The sequence below is a fragment of the Monomorium pharaonis genome, chromosome 4 (assembly GCF_013373865.1).
Source record: "Monomorium pharaonis isolate MP-MQ-018 chromosome 4, ASM1337386v2, whole genome shotgun sequence".
Taxonomy (NCBI): Eukaryota; Metazoa; Arthropoda; class Insecta; order Hymenoptera; family Formicidae; genus Monomorium; species Monomorium pharaonis.
In genome coordinates this window covers 1,277,433-1,299,146 of record NC_050470.1, presented here as the reverse complement: position 1 = coordinate 1,299,146, position 21,714 = coordinate 1,277,433, and the positions used below count along the sequence as shown (strand labels likewise).

At 31.1% G+C, this 21,714-nt stretch overlaps 5 protein-coding genes across 5 annotated transcripts in view; all 5 read right to left on the bottom strand.

Annotated features, from left to right (window-relative positions):
* Positions 1-74: 74 nt before the first annotated feature.
* Positions 75-12,146, bottom strand: LOC105831971. The gene is made up of 10 exons (XM_036285477.1): positions 11,743-12,146; positions 10,797-11,024; positions 10,277-10,390; positions 10,005-10,160; positions 7,106-7,261; positions 4,251-4,481; positions 1,191-1,421; positions 1,022-1,135; positions 390-545; positions 75-324 (listed from the first exon to the last, which is right to left on the bottom strand). Exons 1-10 carry the CDS (start codon positions 12,106-12,108, stop codon positions 274-276), a joined length of 1,803 nt encoding a protein of 600 aa, XP_036141370.1. The 5' UTR covers positions 12,109-12,146; the 3' UTR covers positions 75-273.
* LOC118645085 lies at positions 1,448-2,560 on the bottom strand. Its single transcript, XM_036285471.1, has 2 exons — positions 2,276-2,560; positions 1,448-1,866 (listed from the first exon to the last, which is right to left on the bottom strand). Exons 1-2 carry the CDS (start codon positions 2,527-2,529, stop codon positions 1,521-1,523), a joined length of 600 nt encoding a protein of 199 aa, XP_036141364.1. The 5' UTR covers positions 2,530-2,560; the 3' UTR covers positions 1,448-1,520.
* On the bottom strand, positions 4,473-6,243 carry LOC105829661. Its single transcript, XM_036285470.1, has 2 exons — positions 5,205-6,243; positions 4,473-5,012 (listed from the first exon to the last, which is right to left on the bottom strand). Exons 1-2 carry the CDS (start codon positions 5,459-5,461, stop codon positions 4,646-4,648), a joined length of 624 nt encoding a protein of 207 aa, XP_036141363.1. The 5' UTR covers positions 5,462-6,243; the 3' UTR covers positions 4,473-4,645.
* On the bottom strand, positions 7,255-9,930 carry LOC114253962 (odorant receptor 82a). Its single transcript, XM_036285467.1, has 4 exons — positions 8,802-9,930; positions 8,222-8,576; positions 7,615-7,845; positions 7,255-7,543 (listed from the first exon to the last, which is right to left on the bottom strand). Exons 1-4 carry the CDS (start codon positions 9,056-9,058, stop codon positions 7,409-7,411), a joined length of 978 nt encoding a protein of 325 aa, XP_036141360.1. The 5' UTR covers positions 9,059-9,930; the 3' UTR covers positions 7,255-7,408.
* Positions 12,147-13,159: 1,013 nt separating the features above from the next.
* Positions 13,160-21,714, bottom strand: part of LOC105831969 — a 28,300-nt gene continuing 19,745 nt past the window's right edge. The window contains exons 8-12 of the mRNA XM_036285478.1: positions 21,224-21,451; positions 14,365-14,596; positions 14,156-14,241; positions 13,476-13,631; positions 13,160-13,251 (exon numbers count right to left, since the gene is read on the bottom strand). Of these exons, the coding sequence (XP_036141371.1) occupies positions 13,201-13,251; positions 13,476-13,631; positions 14,156-14,241; positions 14,365-14,596; positions 21,224-21,451 (753 nt within the window). The 3' untranslated portion in view covers positions 13,160-13,200. The remainder of the gene's footprint in view (positions 13,252-13,475; positions 13,632-14,155; positions 14,242-14,364; positions 14,597-21,223; positions 21,452-21,714) is intronic.

The following is a 21,714-nucleotide window of genomic DNA, read 5'->3' as shown; positions in this document are numbered from 1 at the left end:
CCTCAACAAAAGAAAAGAAGATATCATAGATTAAAAAAAAATAAAACGTATCCTGCGCACCAAACACAGAGACGTAAAAAAAGATGTATTTATTACATTTTTATATGAATAAGATTCTAACGTTTTATGTTAAACGTATTAAAATATATATGTTTATACAATCTATTTTCGTCGCGTCTGTAACAAGTGTCTGTTGAAAAAATTTGCAATGGGCAATCTATCACCGGCGCGGAGCGTTTATTGAAGCTGCGGACGAATGATCCTTCTCCCAATTCAATACATAGCATGCAATACAGACATGTACGAAGCAGAAGCTTTCATGACCTAAAAAATTATTTCGATTAAAAGATTTGAAAAATTAAGAGACGGCTCTGCAATACGGGTCTTACACTCATAAATCCTTCCACAGTGAGATCAAAAATTTTTCCCGCGGTGATTGTCAGCCGCTTTTGCGATCTCACCATTATGAACAGTAAAACCCGAGTGTCGGACGGCATCATGTTGTACCAATGTGACTCATATATCGCGTCGCTAATCGATTTACTCTGAAAAACGTGATACGAATTGAAAATAAAACAAATCATTTAAGTCGTTTATTATCCAATTAATAACCAATTATGTATAACGTACTAGAATTTATTATGCACAACATAATGTTATTGTAATAATAATAACAATTTTAATAGTCATTTTTTTTCAGTCGTAATTAATTAATTGAGCAATGTCATTTTTTGTTATATTTCTATATTAACATCCATATAATTGAGAATTTTTTGCATTTTTATGTCTTATATTTATTTTATAAATTGGAAAAAGTTAGAATAACTAAATTAACACTTTAGCATGAAAAGAGCTTAATACTACTATCAGAATTTAATTAAAAAATTGTATTAAACTTGAATTAACATTTGAGTAAAAATTTATTACTTTATTAATTAATTTATTATTATTTGCGGCTTTAAAACAAATAAGAAGAAATACATAATTACACATATTTTACGAAATATTCCTTTACTCTCACCTTAAAGCTTAAGAATTCCCCTGCGTAGCAAAATACGAAAACCTCTAGTGTTTTTGCAATGTAAAGAAACATCGACTTTGCTAAAACCATTGCGCCTTTATGGGTACTGAGAGCCTGCGAAAGAAGGTAACTTATCGATCAGAAGATCGGAATAATCGGTCTCGCTTACAAGTATGATCATGAAACCACAGCAGCAGATGATTAAAGTATTCCATAAGAGTTGTAGTAGCGCAATGGACGAAAATAAATTCTCGATATCGTCCGATAAACTAATAATCTTTTGGTGTTTTTTAATGACATCACTGAGTAAGTTTATAGATGTACCGAGTTCGTTATTACTACTGCGTATTTCCGTTATAACTCGCCGCAAGATATCGACCTGGCCACCCATGTGAATGACCTGTAAATATATAAAACAGCTGACATTACCTTAACTAAACAAGAAATTTCTTTCATCTGCAATTACAAAGTGCTTTCACAAAATCGTGAAGAGAGATCGTTATGTACTTACCAGTGACGCAAGCAACGCATTGATCATACCAACTACAGAAGCTAACGACATTACATAAAACATTTGTAAGGCAAGAATGCACTCGAAAACCGGTGATTCCAGGGCGTTGAAAGAAAATTGCATTTTTACTGGCAGGTCTCGGGAAATTTCGCTGCTCATCATGCGATACATGTAAATACCGATTGATAGGAAAAACCCAGCTAGTATATGGATGCCGATGAGCACAATGGAACTACGACGCGACTGATTCGCGACTGCCATCATAATGGAAGAATCGTTGATAATGCATTCATTCCAGTCTCTATCCATTGCTGCCAGTATATTATGAAATATCCTGCGAAGAGTGCATTCTTTTATTGAAAAACTGTACGCGTTAATCAGTTTTATCGTGGAAAAAAAGCTTCGGAATATTTAAAAATATATATTTAATTCTATTTTCAAAGATCATTTACAGCAATATTGTCTCCAATAATAGACTCTTTTTAAGTATCTGTATTAGACACAATTTCATTAGTCTATATAAAAAATTGTACATAGTTTTTTATTATGTCTCAAGAAATTCCCTGACAGTAGATAACAGAAATATTTAAGTAGCATTTATATTTAAATATTTCGTTGCATTAATATAATAAAAATTATTTTTTTTCTTTTTTCTTTCTTGCAGTCTTTCGCCCTTTCTTATTTATAACAATAGTCTTCGATGCCATTTCTCTTCAGTTGGATGTTAAAACCGAGGATCTTACCTCCGATTCCACGCCAAACAAAACAACTTAAAAAAAGCAAGAGTGTTCGCCAGGGCGAGACCCAGACAATCCGTTAGAACCGTGAGATTAGTCATATCAAAACGCGTAACAACATACAAATATTGATAATATTGCATAACTGCTATCATTGTCATAAACATAAACAAGTAGAGATTTGGATAAGCCGATTCCGGCCACATGCCAATAAAACGAAGACCAATCTCGACCGGGCGGCTAATGCCTGCGCGTTTCATCGCTTTTTCAGAAGTATACTGAACGATAATAATAGACGGTCACGTCACGCGTAAAAAGCACACACAGACGTTCGTATGGTTCGCGTGATGATAATAAAAGTACAGTACTGAATAATCATAGCGAAGACGACGAAGCGCAGGCAGTACAACGATCAATTGTAATTGCACCACATCACATTAATTCTTGGAAGCTCACGGATATTAAAAGTGAAAACGATGACGATACCCGTTCCCCTTGTAAGACAATGAACAATTCAGTAGTCGCATAATGGCACATAATTGCTTCAAAAATGAATTTCTAGCTTAGCTAACGTCGCTTTCAGCTATATTAGATATAAAAAAATAATTATACAACAAGTTAAGGTTCTCAGAACTTAAATGTAAGCGAAAAGACAACAGCGGAGAATTTATTATAATAAAATACCTGATATCTCTGAGAAAAGAACGACTGATCCTGCAATTGTTTTTTCCCCTTGCTTATGTACTCATTCACGTTTTGTTCTGTTTCTCTACGTTTTCTTCTACAGCCAAAGATACTTTCAGACCACAGTCATGATGGAAAAACTAAACAAGAAAAATGAGATTGCCAGCATGCGATGTTTTTAAAAACGTAAATAATCCTACACGACATAAATTGTATTTAATAATAAATAACAAATAAAAATGTTAAAGTAAAAAGAAAGAAAACAACAGAGATTAGGTAACTAAAACAAGACTCTATTTTAAAAGTAGAAACTTTCGAAAGATATATTCAATGATTATAAAAACAAACTTTACGTATATTTAAAATACATATTCACATATGTTTTGTCTTTAAGTATGTAATCATTTTTGATAATACTTCAGATTAAAAAAACTATTTAATATTGAATAGTTATCACCAATAAAGCATACTTATTCAATAAATTTGTTACAAATAATTTGTTACTAAAATGACTATATAGCTCATAATTTGTGCTACTTTAATAAACATAATGTATCAACGACTAAATTATTAATAAAACTATTTGGGCTAAGAAATTCTAATCGTTCAACTTTTTTTGTTTTAGTACATTGCATTTAATACTGATATATAGGAGACAGAAGCCTTCACAATCTACAAAAAATTATCCGCGATTAATAAGGTAATGTATTAAATAAAACAATTGTTTGTAGCATAAACCCTTACACTTGTAAATCCTTCTAAAGTTAAATCGATAACTCTTCCTGCAGTAATCGTCAATCGCTTTTGACATCTTGACATCATAAACAATATAATACGACTGTCGCTTGGCGGTAAATTGTACCAAAGTGACTCATACATTGCATTGCCAATCGATTTACTCTAAAAGCAAGATAATCTATTTGAAATATACTCTAAATAATAAATATCTTTTGTTGGTAAAGATCTTTTATATACAATTTATAATGTCTTAATAATAAAAATTATTTTAAAACATAAAATATATTATGTGATCAGCGTTTATAAGCAACATAAATTTTAAAAAACATACATCTATAATAATGTCTCTAAAATGATAAAAAATATTGTTTACATACCTTGGCACTTAAAAATTCTCCTGCAAAGCAATATACGAATACCTCCATAATTATTGCAATATAATAACTCACAGACTTGATCAGATTTGTTATATCTTGGCCACTACTAACGACCTGCAATAATATAAGAAAAAAATGTCACTATTCAAAAACTTGAAAAAACGATCGACGACATCACTCACAATTATAATCACAAAACCAGTACAGCACATAACCAACGTATTCCACAATACTTGCATCAGTGCAATATGAGTAAACAGATTCTCGATATTTTCCGATAACATAATAATCTTCTGATGTTTGCAAATGAGATTTTTTATAACAAATAGGAATGTACTACGATCGTATTTTTCATTCGAAATTTCGACCAAGTCTTTTTGCATAATATCGATCTGACCGCTTACATGAAGTATCTATAAATGTTGGATAATTTTATATAAATTATATCTCTAAAGTAATATTTAATTATCTAAAAGTAACATTCTGTCTTAATATATTAGTTTAAATTGATCGTATTTAACCGATGAAACTTTTTTATTACTTTAATTTTTTAATCTTCTTGAACTTTTGAATCTCATTATATACTTACCAATGCAACAAGTAAAGCATTTATTAAAGCGACTACAAAAGCTATCACCACATCGTAAAGAAATTGTCCAATTAAAAAACACTCGAAAATCGGCGATTTACTAACATCGAAAGGAAATTCCATTTTTATAGGAAGTTCTCGGGAACTATTGCCGAACTGATTGACATCATCCATTGACTGCAGCAAGTGCTCGCCAATTGAAAGAAAGAAAGCAGAGACAGCATAAAGACTGAACGATATATTAGCAAAACGGCGCGACAAATCTGCCATGCTCATCATCGTGGACCTATACGAATCATTAATAACGTACTCACTCCAGTCTTCATCTATCGCCTTCACAATGTAATAAAATATCCTGCAGGGACATTTTTTTATATGTAATGAGTCACGAAAGATAATCGACATATGATTTTATTCGACAAATAATAAATCAAATATATTTTAACGCGCACACATTCGCTTTGTTGAGATTATAAAATAATGATAACATAATTATATTTAGATGTAGATACATTTTATATTATTCTCGCAAAAAAATGCATCTTACCGGCGATTCCACCACAGGACAAGGAGCTTGAGAAAGGCGAGACTGTACGCTAGGGTAAGACTGAGGCAGTCCATGAGGAGCCAAAGATTGTTCTTGTCAAAGTGCATAAATACGTACGTGTATTGACAATATTGCACAATTGCTACTGTTGTCATGTAGCTAAACCAATAGAGATTTGGATAAGCTGAGTCCGGCCACATGCCGATGAAACGGAGACCAAGCTCAACCGAACGGCTGATGGTATACGCACGCTTCATCGCTCTTTGTTGACCGCTGAACGTTAAAAATCAACTGAGACGTCTGTGCGTGAAAAGCACGCGCATGTCGTCCAATATGCTCCATGTGATAGCTAAAGCTAAAGCACTAAATAATCGCAGCGGGAAAATCGTAAGACGCAAACCACTCTGAACGCGAATCAATAATAATTACATCCCGGGCGCTTTCATCGCATTAGGTAATGCTTGCTTATAGTTTGCACCGATTAAACAAAAAATGCGATTACGCCCCGCTTCACTTTTGAATTAATGAACACTTTGGTAGTTTGCAATAATAGGTAACGCTTTGAAACTGTGCATTTTTCTTGCGATAGCAGTTTTTATCTATATCCATCAGAAAAAAAATATACGCGCAATCTTGGCAAAAAATTAATATCTGTATGAACACGAAAGATAGAAAAAAATTTATTAGTTGAAATTAAATGTTCGTGGTATATGCTAATTCTCCACTTAGTTCTTCTCTTGATGTACCTCTTCATATATCCCGCTTCTACTTCGAACGAAAACTAAGGTACCCAAAGTTACAAAGTCGAAAAAAATAGTGGATTTTGCCAGCGTATTTTTCTGTGCCATTAGACTGTGATGTGACTGCGTATAAGTGAATTGTTTCGACTATATAAACTATACTACTTTTGTTTGTTTGAACAATACGAATGGTTTTGTCCTTAATATTTCGAATCTAAAGGTAAAAACCGATTAAATAAGAAAATTTTACGAGCTTTTTTGCTGAACGCAACCAGTAAACTGCAACAAAAAAATCGATAAAAAATCTTTCATTTTTAGATTGTTTCATAAAATAGACATTGAGAAAAAACTCATGCGTCCTAATTTATCATAGAACAATAGTGAATAAATCTTTTTAAAAATACAGCACAAATAGATAATGCAAAAACGTTTAACTATCATAAACATATATTAAATTTTATATTATCAGTAAAAAAAATTAGATATAATGAAAATAATCACAAAAATAATACAATATATGTATATTATTTGAATAATAATTACATATTTATAAATAAAATCAGAAAGATACATAGATCAAGAATTTGGTGAATGCAACGAATGGAATTTAAAGAAAAAGATTTCTAAACATATATTATGAGACAAACTTATAATGTTAATATAATATAAAGTGTATGTTCGTACATCTTCTCTTTTATATTTAAAATATTTTAATTAACGATATATTAACAATAAAAATATAAAAAGTTAAGACAAAAAAATTGACATTTTACAGAAAAATTTGAAATGGATTAGTTACAATAGGAGAATAATTATTCACTAAATTTATCAAGAATAATTTATACTGAAGTAAACTTATACCTTCTCTTGTAGATTTATTATTTTATATTTTATTTAACAAAAAATAACAATTGTCTGGCAAAATTATTGCAGCTAAAGCAACTATATATATATATATATATATATATATATATATATATATATATATATATAGTATAATATGTATAAAGAGCAATTGATAGACATCATTTTGAATTCAGTACATCGCGTTTAATACAGACACATAAGAAGCTGATGCCTTCATAATCTAAAAAGTTGCACAAACTAAAAAATAGATAATCCAGCATGTCAAAGAATGTAATTTATAATGTAATGTCTTACACTTGTAAATCCTTCCAAAGTTAAATCAACAACTTTTCCTGCAGTAATCGTCAGTCGTTTTTGCGATCTTAATATCACAAATAATAAAATGCGACTATTTGTCGGCGGCATATCGTACCAAAGTGACTCATATACGGCATCGCTAATTGACCTACTCTAAAAATAAAGTAATTTCAATTCAAATCACAATAGACGAACAATCGACTAACTCAGAAATATTTTTTATCGATCAAAATTACATATACATTTTTTTAATAAAAAATAACTTCTCCATTAAAAATATAATAAAAAAGATATTTATGATTAATATATAAAATTCTTTACCTTGGCGCTCAAAAATTCTCCGGCAAAGCAGAGTATGAAAACTTCTAGAGTGATTGCAACATAAAAACTTACAGATTTGATCGAAGTTGTCCCACTATCACTGGTACGAATGGTCTGCAATAAGAGAACAACGAACAAACGTTCTTCATCGAAAACACGGAATAATAATCACAACCATTACTCACGATTATAATCACAAAACCAGTGCAGCAGATGACCAAAGTATTCCATAGAAGTTGCATTAACGCGATATAAGTATATAAACTTTCGATGTGTTCAGATAAACTAATAATCTTCTGGTGCTTGCAAATAAGGCTTTTGATAACAACTAAGGATGCACTGGGATTGTATTTACCATGAGAAATTTCATTTATGTCTTGTCGCATGATGTCGATCTGACCACTTACATGAAGTATCTATAAATATAGAACAATTAAGATATTAAAATGCAACATATTTTAATATTAATTAGATCAGTATAAGTAATTAGATTAGTTAGATTAATCATACTAAATTACAAGTAGAAAACTATTAATTGTAAACAGTAATAAATAAAGACAATATCTATCCTACTCTTCATAAATTTGAGATTTCTTGTATCTCACAAAAAGTTAAGATTCTAAGTAAAAAAGAATTGTAAAGAAGTTTGCAAAGAATAAATTTTTAGAAGAAAAGATAAAGTTGTAAATTTGTTTATTAATTTTGCTTATGTACAATAATTTATTATAAATTCATATACTAATTATTATAAAATGTATATAAAAATGTTCACAGAATTTATCGCAAACTCACCAATGAAACGAGTAACGCATTCATCATACCAACTATAGAAGCCAATACTAATTCATAAAGGAATTGTCCAATTAAAAAGCACTCGAAAATTGGAGATTTGCTAACATCAAAAGGAAATTCCATCTTTATAGGGAGTTCTCGAGGATTATTGTCAACTCTACTAGCGTCGTCCACCGACTGAAGCAAGTGCTCGCCAATTGAAAGAAAAAAGGCAGCTAAGGCGTTGATACTGATCATCACATTGGAGCAACGACGCGACAAATCCGCCACGCTCATCATCGTCGACTCATACGAGTCGTTGATGGTACACTCTTTCCAATCCTCATCCATCGCCTTTACAATGTAATAAAATATCCTGCAGGAAGCAGCTTATATATCGAGTATTGTATGTATTAATAAGTTTTTTTCCACAGAAAGAAACAGAAAAACGTATAAATATTTGATTTTAGGTATGGTATTAATAGTAAATTCAATCTTCATTTGTTTTGTCGAAATTATTCAGTTGATAACGTAGCCCATACCCCTCCTCCAAAATCCTATTATCTGTTTTGAATTACGTTTGCAACAAAACACGTCTTACCGGCGGTTCCACCATAAGGCAAGAAGCTTGAGAAAGGCGAGAGTGTACGCCAGGGTAAGACCGAGACAGTCCATTAGGAGCGAGATATCGTTCAGGTCAAAATGCGTAAGGACATACGCGTACTGATAATACTGCACTATTACCATCGTCGACATATAAATTAACCAATAGAGAGTCGCGTAAGCCGAATCCGGCCACATGCCGATGAAACGGAGGCCGATTTCGACCGGGAGGCTGATGGTGCTTGTGCGCTTCATTTTGTTCTGCAGCAACTTCCGAACGTTACGAACCGCTGGCTATCGAGATGTCAATGCACCGTGGCGTACGTCCAGTAAAACGTGCAATGTGAACGTCGCTCTTCGAATAATCGTAGGGAGAGACGATAGAACGCGCAGGTCCTCCCTCGATCAATCGTAATTACACACCGACTATTTCAATCCCATTATTTCTTGAGAGCTTATAAGTGCATCGAATAAAAAACAAAATGTATCTACTCTCTCTTCTAAAGTAGCTCATGCAATATTGCTTGATAATTGCTTGTAGAAATGAAAATTTCCAAATGCAAAGAGAATCACTTCTACAAACGTCTCTATTATGTCCAACAAAAAAAAATGTCATGTACGTTGTCAAAAAAAAAATGTTGATATCTACGAACAGACAGTGAAAGCGAAGAGAAAAGTGAAGAACATTTTTCATGTTCAGTATACGCATGAAAGAGAGCTCAATTATTCTCGACAATATTTTATAAGTAAATATATAGTAATATTATTTTATAGTAAAACTTTAAGTAGTAGTTTATTCAAAAATTAAACCTCTGCAGCATATACAGTAATATACAACATGCTTTTCTACAATTTTTTTGTACTGTAATATGTAAGTACACGTCAATATTCCGCTCAACGGAATCGAATTTGGTCCTTTCTGTCGCACAGAAGCCATGACGTCCCTTTCTTTAGAAAACATCCGTTTGCTATTTCATATTTTTGCCATGGAGATAAATTCAAATTAATATTCTCTATTTTAGGGGATTTACCTATACTACTTTACTTACCCAACTTTTCTTTCTTCTTTAATACAATGCACTCAACACGGATATGTACGACGCGGATGATTTCATGATCTGGAGCAATTAAGCATGTTAACATTTTTGTTTCAGCTCTAATTTAAACGACGAAAGTTTTTGAATGACTCTAATAAACTCACGGTCGTGAAACCTTCCAAGGACAGATCAGTTATCTTGCCCGCAGTGATGGTTAATCGTTTCTGCGATCTCAGTATGAGAAACAACAGGACCCGACACTCGCTTGGTGTCAGATCGTACCAGAGACACTCGTACGCAGCATCGCCGATGGATTTACTCTGCAATGACAAACGAGCTTTCACGATTAATCGCGTCTAATTAATCTTCTTTTGGAAATTATAACGCGAAACTTTAAGAATTCTACGACGCTACCATTATGCTCTCTTACGCTGACCTTAGCGCTAAGGTATTCTCCGGCATAGCAAAAGACGAATGCCTCAAGAGTTATTGCGACATAAAAGATGAGGGATTTTGTTATCATCGTGGTGCCTTCTTCTGTACCGATAGACTGCAATATGTGTGTATAAAATATTTGTAGGACTTAATTTACGTATCTCTAAAGTGTATGTATTTTACCACACGGAAAGAACAATTTTACTGTATCAAAAGAGTTAGCTAGATACAGATTAGAAATAATTCTATGTTAAATCATCAAAATAGGAAGTTTTATACAGAAAGCTCAAACATGATAATATTGTTGCAAAGAATTTTGACATTTTAAAAATCAGCGTTCAATAAAATTATTTTCAGATCTATATATTTTAGCAAAATTGTTCTTTCCGTAAAAATAATATCTCAAATTAATTATAATATGTAGAGAGAGATAGAGAGAAAGAGAGAGAGAGAGAGAGAGAGAGAGAGAGAGAGAGAGAGAGAGAGAGAGAGAGAGATACGGTATAAAAATTATAACTCACTATTACGATCACAAAACCAATGCAACAGATGACCATAGTATTCCAAATAAACTGCAATAATGCGATGTTTGAGAAAAGATCTTCAATATCATCTGATAAATCAATGATTTTTTGATGTCTATTAATTAAATCTTTAATAATAACCAGAGAAGATCTTGTACGCTCTTTAGAGGAAATTTCCACGAAGCCTTGCCGCATAATATCAATTTGACCACTTACGTGTAGCACCTAAAAAACATTTTTAATTTTGCAGATACTTTAAAGCAGTATTGCTACCGTCATAAAAAAACCTGAAAAATTATACACACAAAATTGTATTTAAAAATAATTCCAACGTCACTAAAAAAATAAAAAACTAATAAAATAATACAGACTTCCAATGCATTATAGAAATGAAAATATAATCTATTGTAAATGCAAAAACTAGGAAAATTATCTACCCAATTAAAATCAAGTTTTTGTTTAATTGCATTTTTATCTCTTAACAAAGCAAATAATTAAATAACATACAAAAAAACAATTATACATATACGTACAGATCTTTTTCATTATTAAATGCAATATTGTAAAACAATAGCAATTACTCATATCAAGGATTGAATAATAACTAGTTAGAAAGTTACAAATTAGTAATGAAATTAAAAATTTACTTATTTTTAACTAATTTTAAATAATTTAATTCATAACTTTAACTATTTATTTTTAAAACACATAAACATTTTAACTTTAATTTTGTACTGAATAAAAATTTATCTGTGCAAAAGAAAAAAATTATAAAAGAAAAACACATATTTACATAAAAACGATATTTTTGGTCACTTTTTTATGAACTTAATTTAGTTAAAAATATGAGTTTATCCAACCATGCTCATATCTTCCATAAATTTAATAAATTTGACAATTTTTGAACCAACTAAATCGGGTATAAAATATAATCAAATCTTACCAACGTAACGAGCAAAGCATTCAACATACCGATGATACAAGCTACTGACAAATCATGAAAGAATTGAGCTATCAACACCAGCTCAAATATCGGAGAGTTGTCGATCTTAAAAGGAAATTCCATCTTGATGGGTAGCTCGCGAGTTGAGCTTTCAAGATCGTTCTTTTGAATCATCGACCGAAATATCGGACCGCCGATTACATAGAAAAACACAGCTAATGCATTTGTCGTAATCATCACGTTGGAACATTGACGAGACAAGTTGGCGTGTCTAATCATCGTGGATACGTCCGAATGAATTGCAAGCCCGTCGTTCCAATCTTTGTCCATTTTATCCAGAATGGCGTACAACTTTCTACGAAACATTTCTTACATCCGGTATGGTTCGCGCGGGATAGAAGTGGAATTGAAACGAAACGAAGGGCATGGTCGATCACTCATCTTATCTGCGCAGAGATATATATCATTAAAGCATAATCTTACCGACGATTAAACCAGAGATTTATCAGTTTGAGGAACGACAGACTGTAGCCCAATGTGATGCTCAGACCGTCTACAAAAACCGAGAGATCATTGATGTCGAAATGCGCCAAGACATACGAATACTGAAAGTATTGCACTATTGCCACTGACACGATATAAGTCCACCAGTTGATATTTGCGTATACGCAACGCGGCCACATCCCGATAAAACGTAAACCCGCTTCAACCGACTCGCTGATAGTGCTCGTGCGTCCCATTGCACCTTTACCTAGCTCCAGCATGTTTCTCTTGAGAGAGACACACTATCACCTCCGAGCCGTATAAATCTCCTCGGCATAATAACATCGGATATAACAAAAAATTGAGACGGTTGGAGGGGAGAGAGAAGATACGATAATGAACTCTCAATCAATCGTAATTACCCATATTTCATAGAAACGGCGAATGAAATCGAAATTAGATACTCGCCAATTTGCTAGATTATAGACTTGGATGAAAAATGTGACATGCAGAAAAAGCGATCAGTCTCGGGTTTTTTCTCTCCAAGCTTAAATGCGTTGAGTTTTCCAACGACAGAGTCGCTAGTTTGCCGAGTCATTTACTTTAAAGATGCATAAAGCTTTCTGAAGATCGCTCGGTCGCACGCTGAGAAAGCAAAAAAAAAGTTAAATGTACGGGATGTAATACGAACATCAAAATAAAGACAAATAAAACTGCAAACTGAGAGATATTTAGTACGCTCATACTGTTTCTGTACGACGTTTCTTTCTATATCAGAGATTATTTTTATTTAAAAAGATGTATAACAAAACATTGAATTATTTTCTTTATACCGAAATATAAAATAAAATGTAATAGGCTTAATAAGTAAGTAACAATTATGTGAATCTAAATACTTTATTATAAACTACGAAAGTAAATTGATATATTACATCTACATTGAATCTACAATAATTATTACCGGTTCTTCAAACTTCAATACATCGCATGCAATACTGACCCGTATGAAACAGAGGCCTTCATAATCTAGAAAAATTACATCAAGTCACAACCTTGTGATACAAATACAAAAAAAAATAAATGGTTTAAATATAAATTAAATTGTCATTTAAAATATATATCATCGTTAAATAATGGTCTTGAAAATTATTTAATAATAAAAGTAAATCGTGATCATTTCGGAGGTCAGTGTTAATCCTGAAGATGAGGATTTTATTTATTACACAGCTAATTTAATGTTAAGATCTTACATTTGTAAATCCTTCTAACGACAGATCCATGATCCTTCCAGCTGTAATGGTAAGTCTTTTTTGTGATCTCAATATTATAAGCAGGATAAGCTTGCTATCGTTCGGCTTAAAGTCGTACCAGATTGATTTGTATGCCGCATCACTAATCATTTTGCTCTGAAGAACAGAAACACACAAATATCGTGTTATCATTGAGATAAATAACAAAATCAACGTTAAAACTACACTTACAAAATAGCAACGTAAAAACTACATTACAAAATAACAGTTTAGATCTAATTTAACTATATGAAAGTTCTCATATATTATTTGAATTATGGTAAAAATGCATTATATGCATTAATATTAATTTAAAAAATTATTATTTAAATAATTTAAGTAACAATTATATTATAATTCTTATTTAATATGTAAAAGTCTTTTTTTTTAAAGAACCTCATATTTAATATAATAGTATATAATATACAAATTTGTATAAATATTGCAGACGCATTGCAACATATTCACATTAAAAAAAAGGAAAAATAAAATATAACTTTTTGTTTAAATGATTGTAAACTCTCCATGATAAAAATGCAAAATTCCATTTGAAATTATCAAACAATGTATGGCCAATCACGTAAATTGACAAATCATAATACAAATCGCGAATCAAGCGTAAAAATTTAGGCTTTTCTTACCTTGGAACTGAGATATTCTCCGCAAAAACAGAAAATAAATGCCTCTATCAAAGCTGCAATGTAAAACACTATAGCTTTTAGTAGTGCTGCACTATCAGTCGTATCCGAGTCTTGTATAGTACTGAATGACTGCAATGTTAAATCTCACAATATAGATTGTTACAAAACGCACATAATGTCGACGCACTTCTTTACCTTAAAACAATTACTTACTGTTATAACCGTGAATCCTACACAGCATGTCAGTAAAATGCTCGCCAAGAATTCAACTAGCGCTATATAAGAGAAAATTCTTTCAATTTTGTCTGAAAAGATGATGATCTTCTGATGCTTGCTGATCAGTTCCTTTACAGAAAAAGATATCTGTTGGTTGTTCTTTTCGAGAAAGATGTCTCTTAATGCGTCACACAAAATTTCTATCTGACCACTTGTATGAAGAATCTGAAATTATACATATAAAATTCTGTAATATAAATTTAAAAAATTATGTGTATTTATTTTTTCTCTCTTTCTCTCAATTTATTTTTATTGATAAATGCGCATTTAATCATATATATGTTATTTATGTTATGTATACTATAGATAGAAGTCTCAGAAATAAATGTACGCATTTATCAATCAAAAAGTTAAAAATATTGGCTATAGTAACTGCCATTATGCGACAATGCTTAATAAATGTGACCTAAAAATATTGACAACAAGTTCTTTTTTTATAGATTGCACTCACTAACGTAACGAGTAGACTGTTAATTACACCCATCACACTGGAAGATAGCAATTGATGAAAAAACTCCAAGAACGCAACAAGCTCATACAGCGGCGACTCGTTGCACCGCAACGGGAGCTGTAGCTTCAACGTGAAAGCACGAACGGGTGTTTCCATTGGATATTCCATTTCATTGGCATCGTAATCATCGGTGTGAGCTAAGAGTACCTCAATGCCAAAGCAGCACACTCCTATAGATTGAACTCCAATTAATACTTTGGAAAAACGTCGAGACAAATTTGCCTTGCTCATCATGGTGTCCATTTCTCTGTTAGTTGCTTTCCTCCAGTCTGCAGCCATCATAGCTAGGACGTCATAAAATATACTGCGACAATTTATTATATCCAGATATATGAATAAACAATTCACACTAAGATGATATTACAATTAAATGAAAAGGATGGATTCTTTATTCGAGAAAAGAGTAAGTAAACTAAAAAAAGTAAAATTAATATTAAAGTATTCGTTTAGCAATATATAAACTAATAATATATAAAGTACAATAAAAATAATATAATAATATACAAGCTTTCTAAATATTATGGAGTAAAAATATTAAACTTAAACAAATAACTTGCTATTTTGTAAAATATTTTTACAATATATTAAAATATTTTTTTGTTAAAATATATTCGTATATTATATATCTTTTTTCATACAAATTTTAAATTGAGAATCTTAATAATAGAATAAATAAAAGAAAATACAACAACTTTATTTAAAAGAGAGTAAAATATTGGGAGAATCATAGCTTTCGAAGAATTTATATAAATAAACTGAAATTCTATTTTTAACTAAAATATTTTCTTACCGACTATTCAACCATAAAATAATAAATATTATGGACAACTTGGTGTATTCTATAGTGACACTGAAACCTTCTATCAGATGAAACATGTCATCAGTTTTGAAATGAACAATGAGCCACCAGTACTGGCCAGTTAGCACCATGGCAATGGTCAGTATCCAAAAACCACGTAACAACAACACACACGGCGTATTAGGCCAAAATCCAATAATTCGAAGACCGATTTGTACCAAAAGAGTAATAGTGTTTGTCATTTTATCATATCGTGGCATTTTACAATCTTATATCAAAATATATCTATATCAGTATACCAATTTATATTAGTATTGTATAGGATTTGGCCAATAATTCGACATCAGCGTTATCCGCAACGTAACTATTGTCGACTGCTAAACTTGTCGTAAAGCCACGGATTGTAATGCCAATAAGCTGCGTACGATTCTAAAACGACTCTAGAGCGGCAAGTTGATCACGCAAGGGTCGCCGACTAACGCAGTCATAGCGGAGTAATTATCGATCATTTGCAACTAAAAAATTATGATTTACTTGGATATAGAAGATTAAAATTGCGCGATAATTACGATACACAACTGCGGTATACAATGTTGTCTTATTCTATCGTAAAAAATATTGCCGATGGAACAAATTAATTGCTTAAAAAATGTAAAAGACAACTTTTCTACTTATGCTGCGGGAGTACGACTCTAGAATATAATAGCTCTTTCAACTCATTAAATATACTAAAATGTAGCCATAAAATGAACACCGAGGTAAAGATAAAATGTTGCATTTTACGGTCGTATTTCTACAGATGTGCTTCTTTTTATACTAAAAATTATTTTTATTTGTAAACATATTAAATAAAAGAAAATCTCTTGAAGTGCATAAAATTCGTGTTAATTTTTACTAAAAGTTATCTAGTTGTCAGATAAATAAGAATCTATGTTTAATCGACTAAATAATTTCTTTAATTATTTTTTACAAGCTTTCTTCAAGGTTCAAACAACATACGAGTATGCAATCATAAAACATGCACCGTCACTTCTCAAAAAATTTTGAAATAATTTTTAAATAAAGGTAAAAAATACTTTTTATTTAAAGTATTCTGTAATAACAAGTGATAACTTAATATTGTGATATCGAAAATATACGAAGATGCAATAAAAGATCTTAAGTCAGCTTTATAAATTTGCGCTGAAGCTACGTCAAAGATTGAGGCTTAGCAATATCATTGAAAAATATCTTTTTGCTTAGTCAACAATGAATGTTTCTCGTGATTTGTTTTCTTCAACAGTATTTTTCAAAATTAATTGTAAATTAATAAAGAGTGTAACTAAAATCGAATTACTCCATTATAAAAGAATAAAAAGTAAAGTATAATAATAATAATAATGGAATAGTCTGAGACCTATGCATTCCAATCTAAAAGATTAATTATGCTTTTTCTAGATAAACGTCAATGTCTCTTAACTGAGATGCATGACAGATATTACTCTATCACAGCCTGGAGCCTTAAATGATTTGTATCTTTTACTTGCCCACTTAACTTTTGTTACACTTACGATAAGCTACAATGCTCATTTAGTCCTGTCTAGACGCTCTAATAATGTTCCGCTGGATGAAGTCCAGAGTTTTGCTCTAAATGATTCCTCTTTTGTTATGTATAAACCTGGAAAGTATGTTTGAAACATGTGTTTCAGAGTAACTTCTCTCCGAAATAGCTCCCGATCTCCTTATTAATCCTAGATGGCTACGATCATCATTTTGCAGAGTTCTGTGGAGTCTAACACATTTACATGTGCTTTCTGTGCCCTAACAATACATCCTTCATGCCACTTTTCTTTCCCTTCAATTTTATTATATTCCATAAATCAGATTTTATATTCTTCCCAAAGCACATTATTTTTGCTTTATTGAAAAATTTTCTTATTGTTCTTCTAAAGCTTCTTTATCTATCGTAGAACTTTATTTGCAGCTCTTACTCTTTTCCTCAAACAGCTTGTTTCATAAGCTATTGTTGTGGCTATTTTGATATTACTTTTCATCAATTCTATTTCAGTGAGAGTACTTATTCTACTTGGGCTTTCTGCCAAAATGCTTCTAAAATCTCTTTGCAAGTGTCTTAGTCTGCAATTTTTCCTTTGTATTCATGTGAAGTTGCTTCTGATTCTATGCCAATATATGATCAGAGAGCAAAGACTTTTCTGATACCAGTTACCTATCGTTTTGCTCACACAAATGATACCCAGATAACACAATGTTCAAAATCAAGACACAAGACATTTTTTAGACGCCCTTTAGACACTTTTTATTTAGACAAAAATATGAAAAAAGGTAAAAAGGCGTCTTTAAGACGTCTTATGTCTCAATTTTGAGCTTTTTCTCTTATTCCACAAAAATTTTCTCTATTTTGATAACTAAAAGTTGACCCTTAAACTTATTCTTTTAGCTGATCATTTGCCAGCTTTCTGTATAAAGTTTTTTTGTTTTGACTCATAATTTTCTTCATGATCTCCGGATCTTGGCTCCGTTATGAAGACTACAGCTTTAACAAATTAAAATAGATTTTTGGTCTTAATTAACATCTAAGATTTATTTCTTTCAATAATGTGTAGTTCTGCATCACCCGCTCCAACCAATTTCTAGTTGCATAATCAGATGACATGCAGAACAATATCAGTCTGTATTTTACGAATTTGAAAGAGATTTCCTCAAATTTGTTTTCTTCTATTCTTTGGAGCAACCACTCCTTAATTCTCATAGCTTACTTCTCCATAGTCGCTTTATCAGAATATCTGCTACCATCATTTTAATCCCAGCAGTGGTATCGCTGAAAAACTTAAGATTACTTGAGATTTAAGTGATCTCTTTCCGTCTTTTACTGGGTCTTTTTTCAGTAAAAAGTAATTTGTACCGCCGTAAATATTTCATGCTTCTTGATTTGTTTTACTCCTTTAGTTGTAGCAATACTTGCTTCTTTATTATTTTTACTTTGTTCAGGTTTTATTTTGATCCTAAGAGTAAAAAAGAAATAAACGGTCATCGTGCGCGAAGTCCTCTACACGCACAAATGGGAGTTTTGCTCAGAAGTATCACAACACTGCTCTCTCAAAGCCATGTAGCCTTTGTCACAATAGCTTCCAGCTTAGCTTAGGGAGCTAGTTCACGCCAGCGGCCTTTTCTTTTCTGGATAATATTACACTCATCGGGATGGATTATAGTCACCACTATCCAGGCGTCTGCCTGACACACAGGATTTTAGGTCAGGATTTCTCCCCAGGCGTTTTTCAATCCTCCACCTGTAGACACATCCAATGAATAACGCAATTCATAGGAAGAATAAAAATAACTTGCAACCACTTTGTTATATAATTATTTAATATTAATATTATATTATAATTTCAATTCTTAACTATTAATATTGATGAAATTATCGTAAATTAAATCAATTTCTCAATGTAGTAGCGCAATCATGTTGCATTACAATATAAAATTATTAAATTGTAGCATGGTACATAAGTGCAAAGAAATAGTAAAGAATAGAATATAGCAAGATACAAGTGCTTAGTTGTTGGTCAATATCTTATATATCTTACCGGTTTGGAATATACAGTTTACCTGCATTTTTAACGTCTGAGATTTATGGCGTAATACTGACTGCATTATGATTAGCAACATTTACGTCTGCGTAAAATACACAAAGTGCACGTTTTTACACTTTACTGCTATCTGCACGTAGCTTCTTCAATATTGCATTATTATTATTTGGTATATAACATTTTTATTTTCTAACTTGTAACACCAAACTTCTCATAAACTTTGTAAACACATTTTATAAGTTATTATGTCATTTTATTTATAAATATTAATCATAAATTATTTACGTGTTGCATATTAAACTCTTATAAAACATATGGTAAAACTGCAAAGATTCTTAAAATAACCTGATAAATACGATCACATGCATTTCTTTTTATATCTTTTTATCAAAAAATAGTTTTATTTAAAAATAAAAAAACAAAAGATTAAATCAATTTTTTTGCGATATAAAATAAAATATATGCTTAATATATAAAGAAATAACAATCATGAAAATCTAAATACTTTATTACAAACTGCGGAAGGTAAATTGATACATTACATCTACATTTAATTTACATAATTATTACCAGTTCATCACAAATATTAATAAGCAAGAACCAAAAAAAATCCTAATGTCTTTAAACAGCTTGTAATGGCCATTTACATCCTGATTCGTCTTCGCACTTCAATACATCGCGTGTAAAACTGACACGTACGAAACAGAAGCCTTCATAATCTAAAAATAAGTACATTAAATAATATCATTGACAGAAATAAAAGAAAATAAATAAATAAACTATTTAAATATAAATGAAATGTTTTATCAAAATAAATATATCTCCGTTAAAAGGTTGTCTTAAAAAATATGTAATAATTAAAATAAATTGCGAGTAACATTGACATTCAATATTTGAATGTCAATGTTAATCAGTTAAGATGAGGATTTTACTAAGAAACAATTCAGTGTTAAAATCTTACACTCGTAAATCCTTCTAACGACAGGTCCATAATCTTTCCAGCTGTAATGGTAAGCCTTCTTTGTGATCTCAATATTATAAGCAGAACGACTTTGCTCTCATTTGGTTCAAAGTCATACCAGATTGATTTGTATGCCGCATCGCCAATCATTTTGCTCTGAAGAAAAGTGTCGCAAAAATGTCGTGTTGTCAGTGAGATAAATAATTAAATTAACATAAAAACTGCATTTATATTATAAAAGAAAACGGTTTAGATATAATTTGACTATACGGCAGTCATCATATACTTTAATTATTATAAAAATGCGTTTCTCACTCGCGCTCCAAATAATTACGGTAATATATCATTGATATTAATTTAAAGAATTATGATGTATATAATAATATAACAATTATATATAATTATTAATAATTTAATATGTAAAAGCAGTTTTTTCTTTAAAAAAAATTCATATTTGACAATATATATATTATACAAACTCGTACAATTATTGTAGACGCATTGCAACACATTCACATTGAAAAGAAAAGACCTTTCAGGTTTTTTCTACATTAAAAAGAAAAGAAAAAATAAAATATAACTTTTTATTTAAATGATTGTATGCTTTCTATGATAAAAATGCAAAATCCCATTTTAAATCACCACACAATGTATAGTCGTAATCGCGTAAACTGATGTCTGTACAATGCGAATCAAGAGTAAAAATCTCGATTGTTCCGACCTTGGCACTGAGATATTCTCCGCAAAAGCAGAAGATAAACGCCTCTACCATGGCGGCAATGTAAAACACTATAGCTTTTATTAATGCTACGCTATCAATCGTATCCGTGTCTTGTACCGTGCTGACTGACTGCAACATTCGAACCTTGTATTTAGATCGCTATAAGATACACATTGTTTTGACGCACTACAATATCTTAAAACAATTACTTACTGTTATAACCGTAAATCCTACACAACAGGTCAGTAATGTACTCGACAAGAATTGGATTAATGCTACATAAGAGAAAATTCTTTCAATTTTTCCCGAAAAGATGATGATCTTTTGATGCTTGCCGATCAGTTCCTTCATAGAAAAAGATATATGTTGATTGTTTTTTTCAAAAGAGATATCCCTCAACGAGTCACACAAAATCTCTATCTGGCCGCTTGTATGAAGAATCTGAAAGTATATATTCTGTAAAATCATGTAATATATAAATAGAAAAAATTTTTATATTATCTAAGCTACCAGGTTAACTGTTATACAAAAAGGTATAAATTTATTTTTTCAATTTATTTTTATTAATAAAAATATGCGCCTTTAACAGAGCATATAATTTACATTAAATATACCATAATAGAAAATTTCAAAAATAAATGTACACATTAATGAAAATAAATTGAAAATATTAATTATAATAATTGCCACCATGCAATATTGTT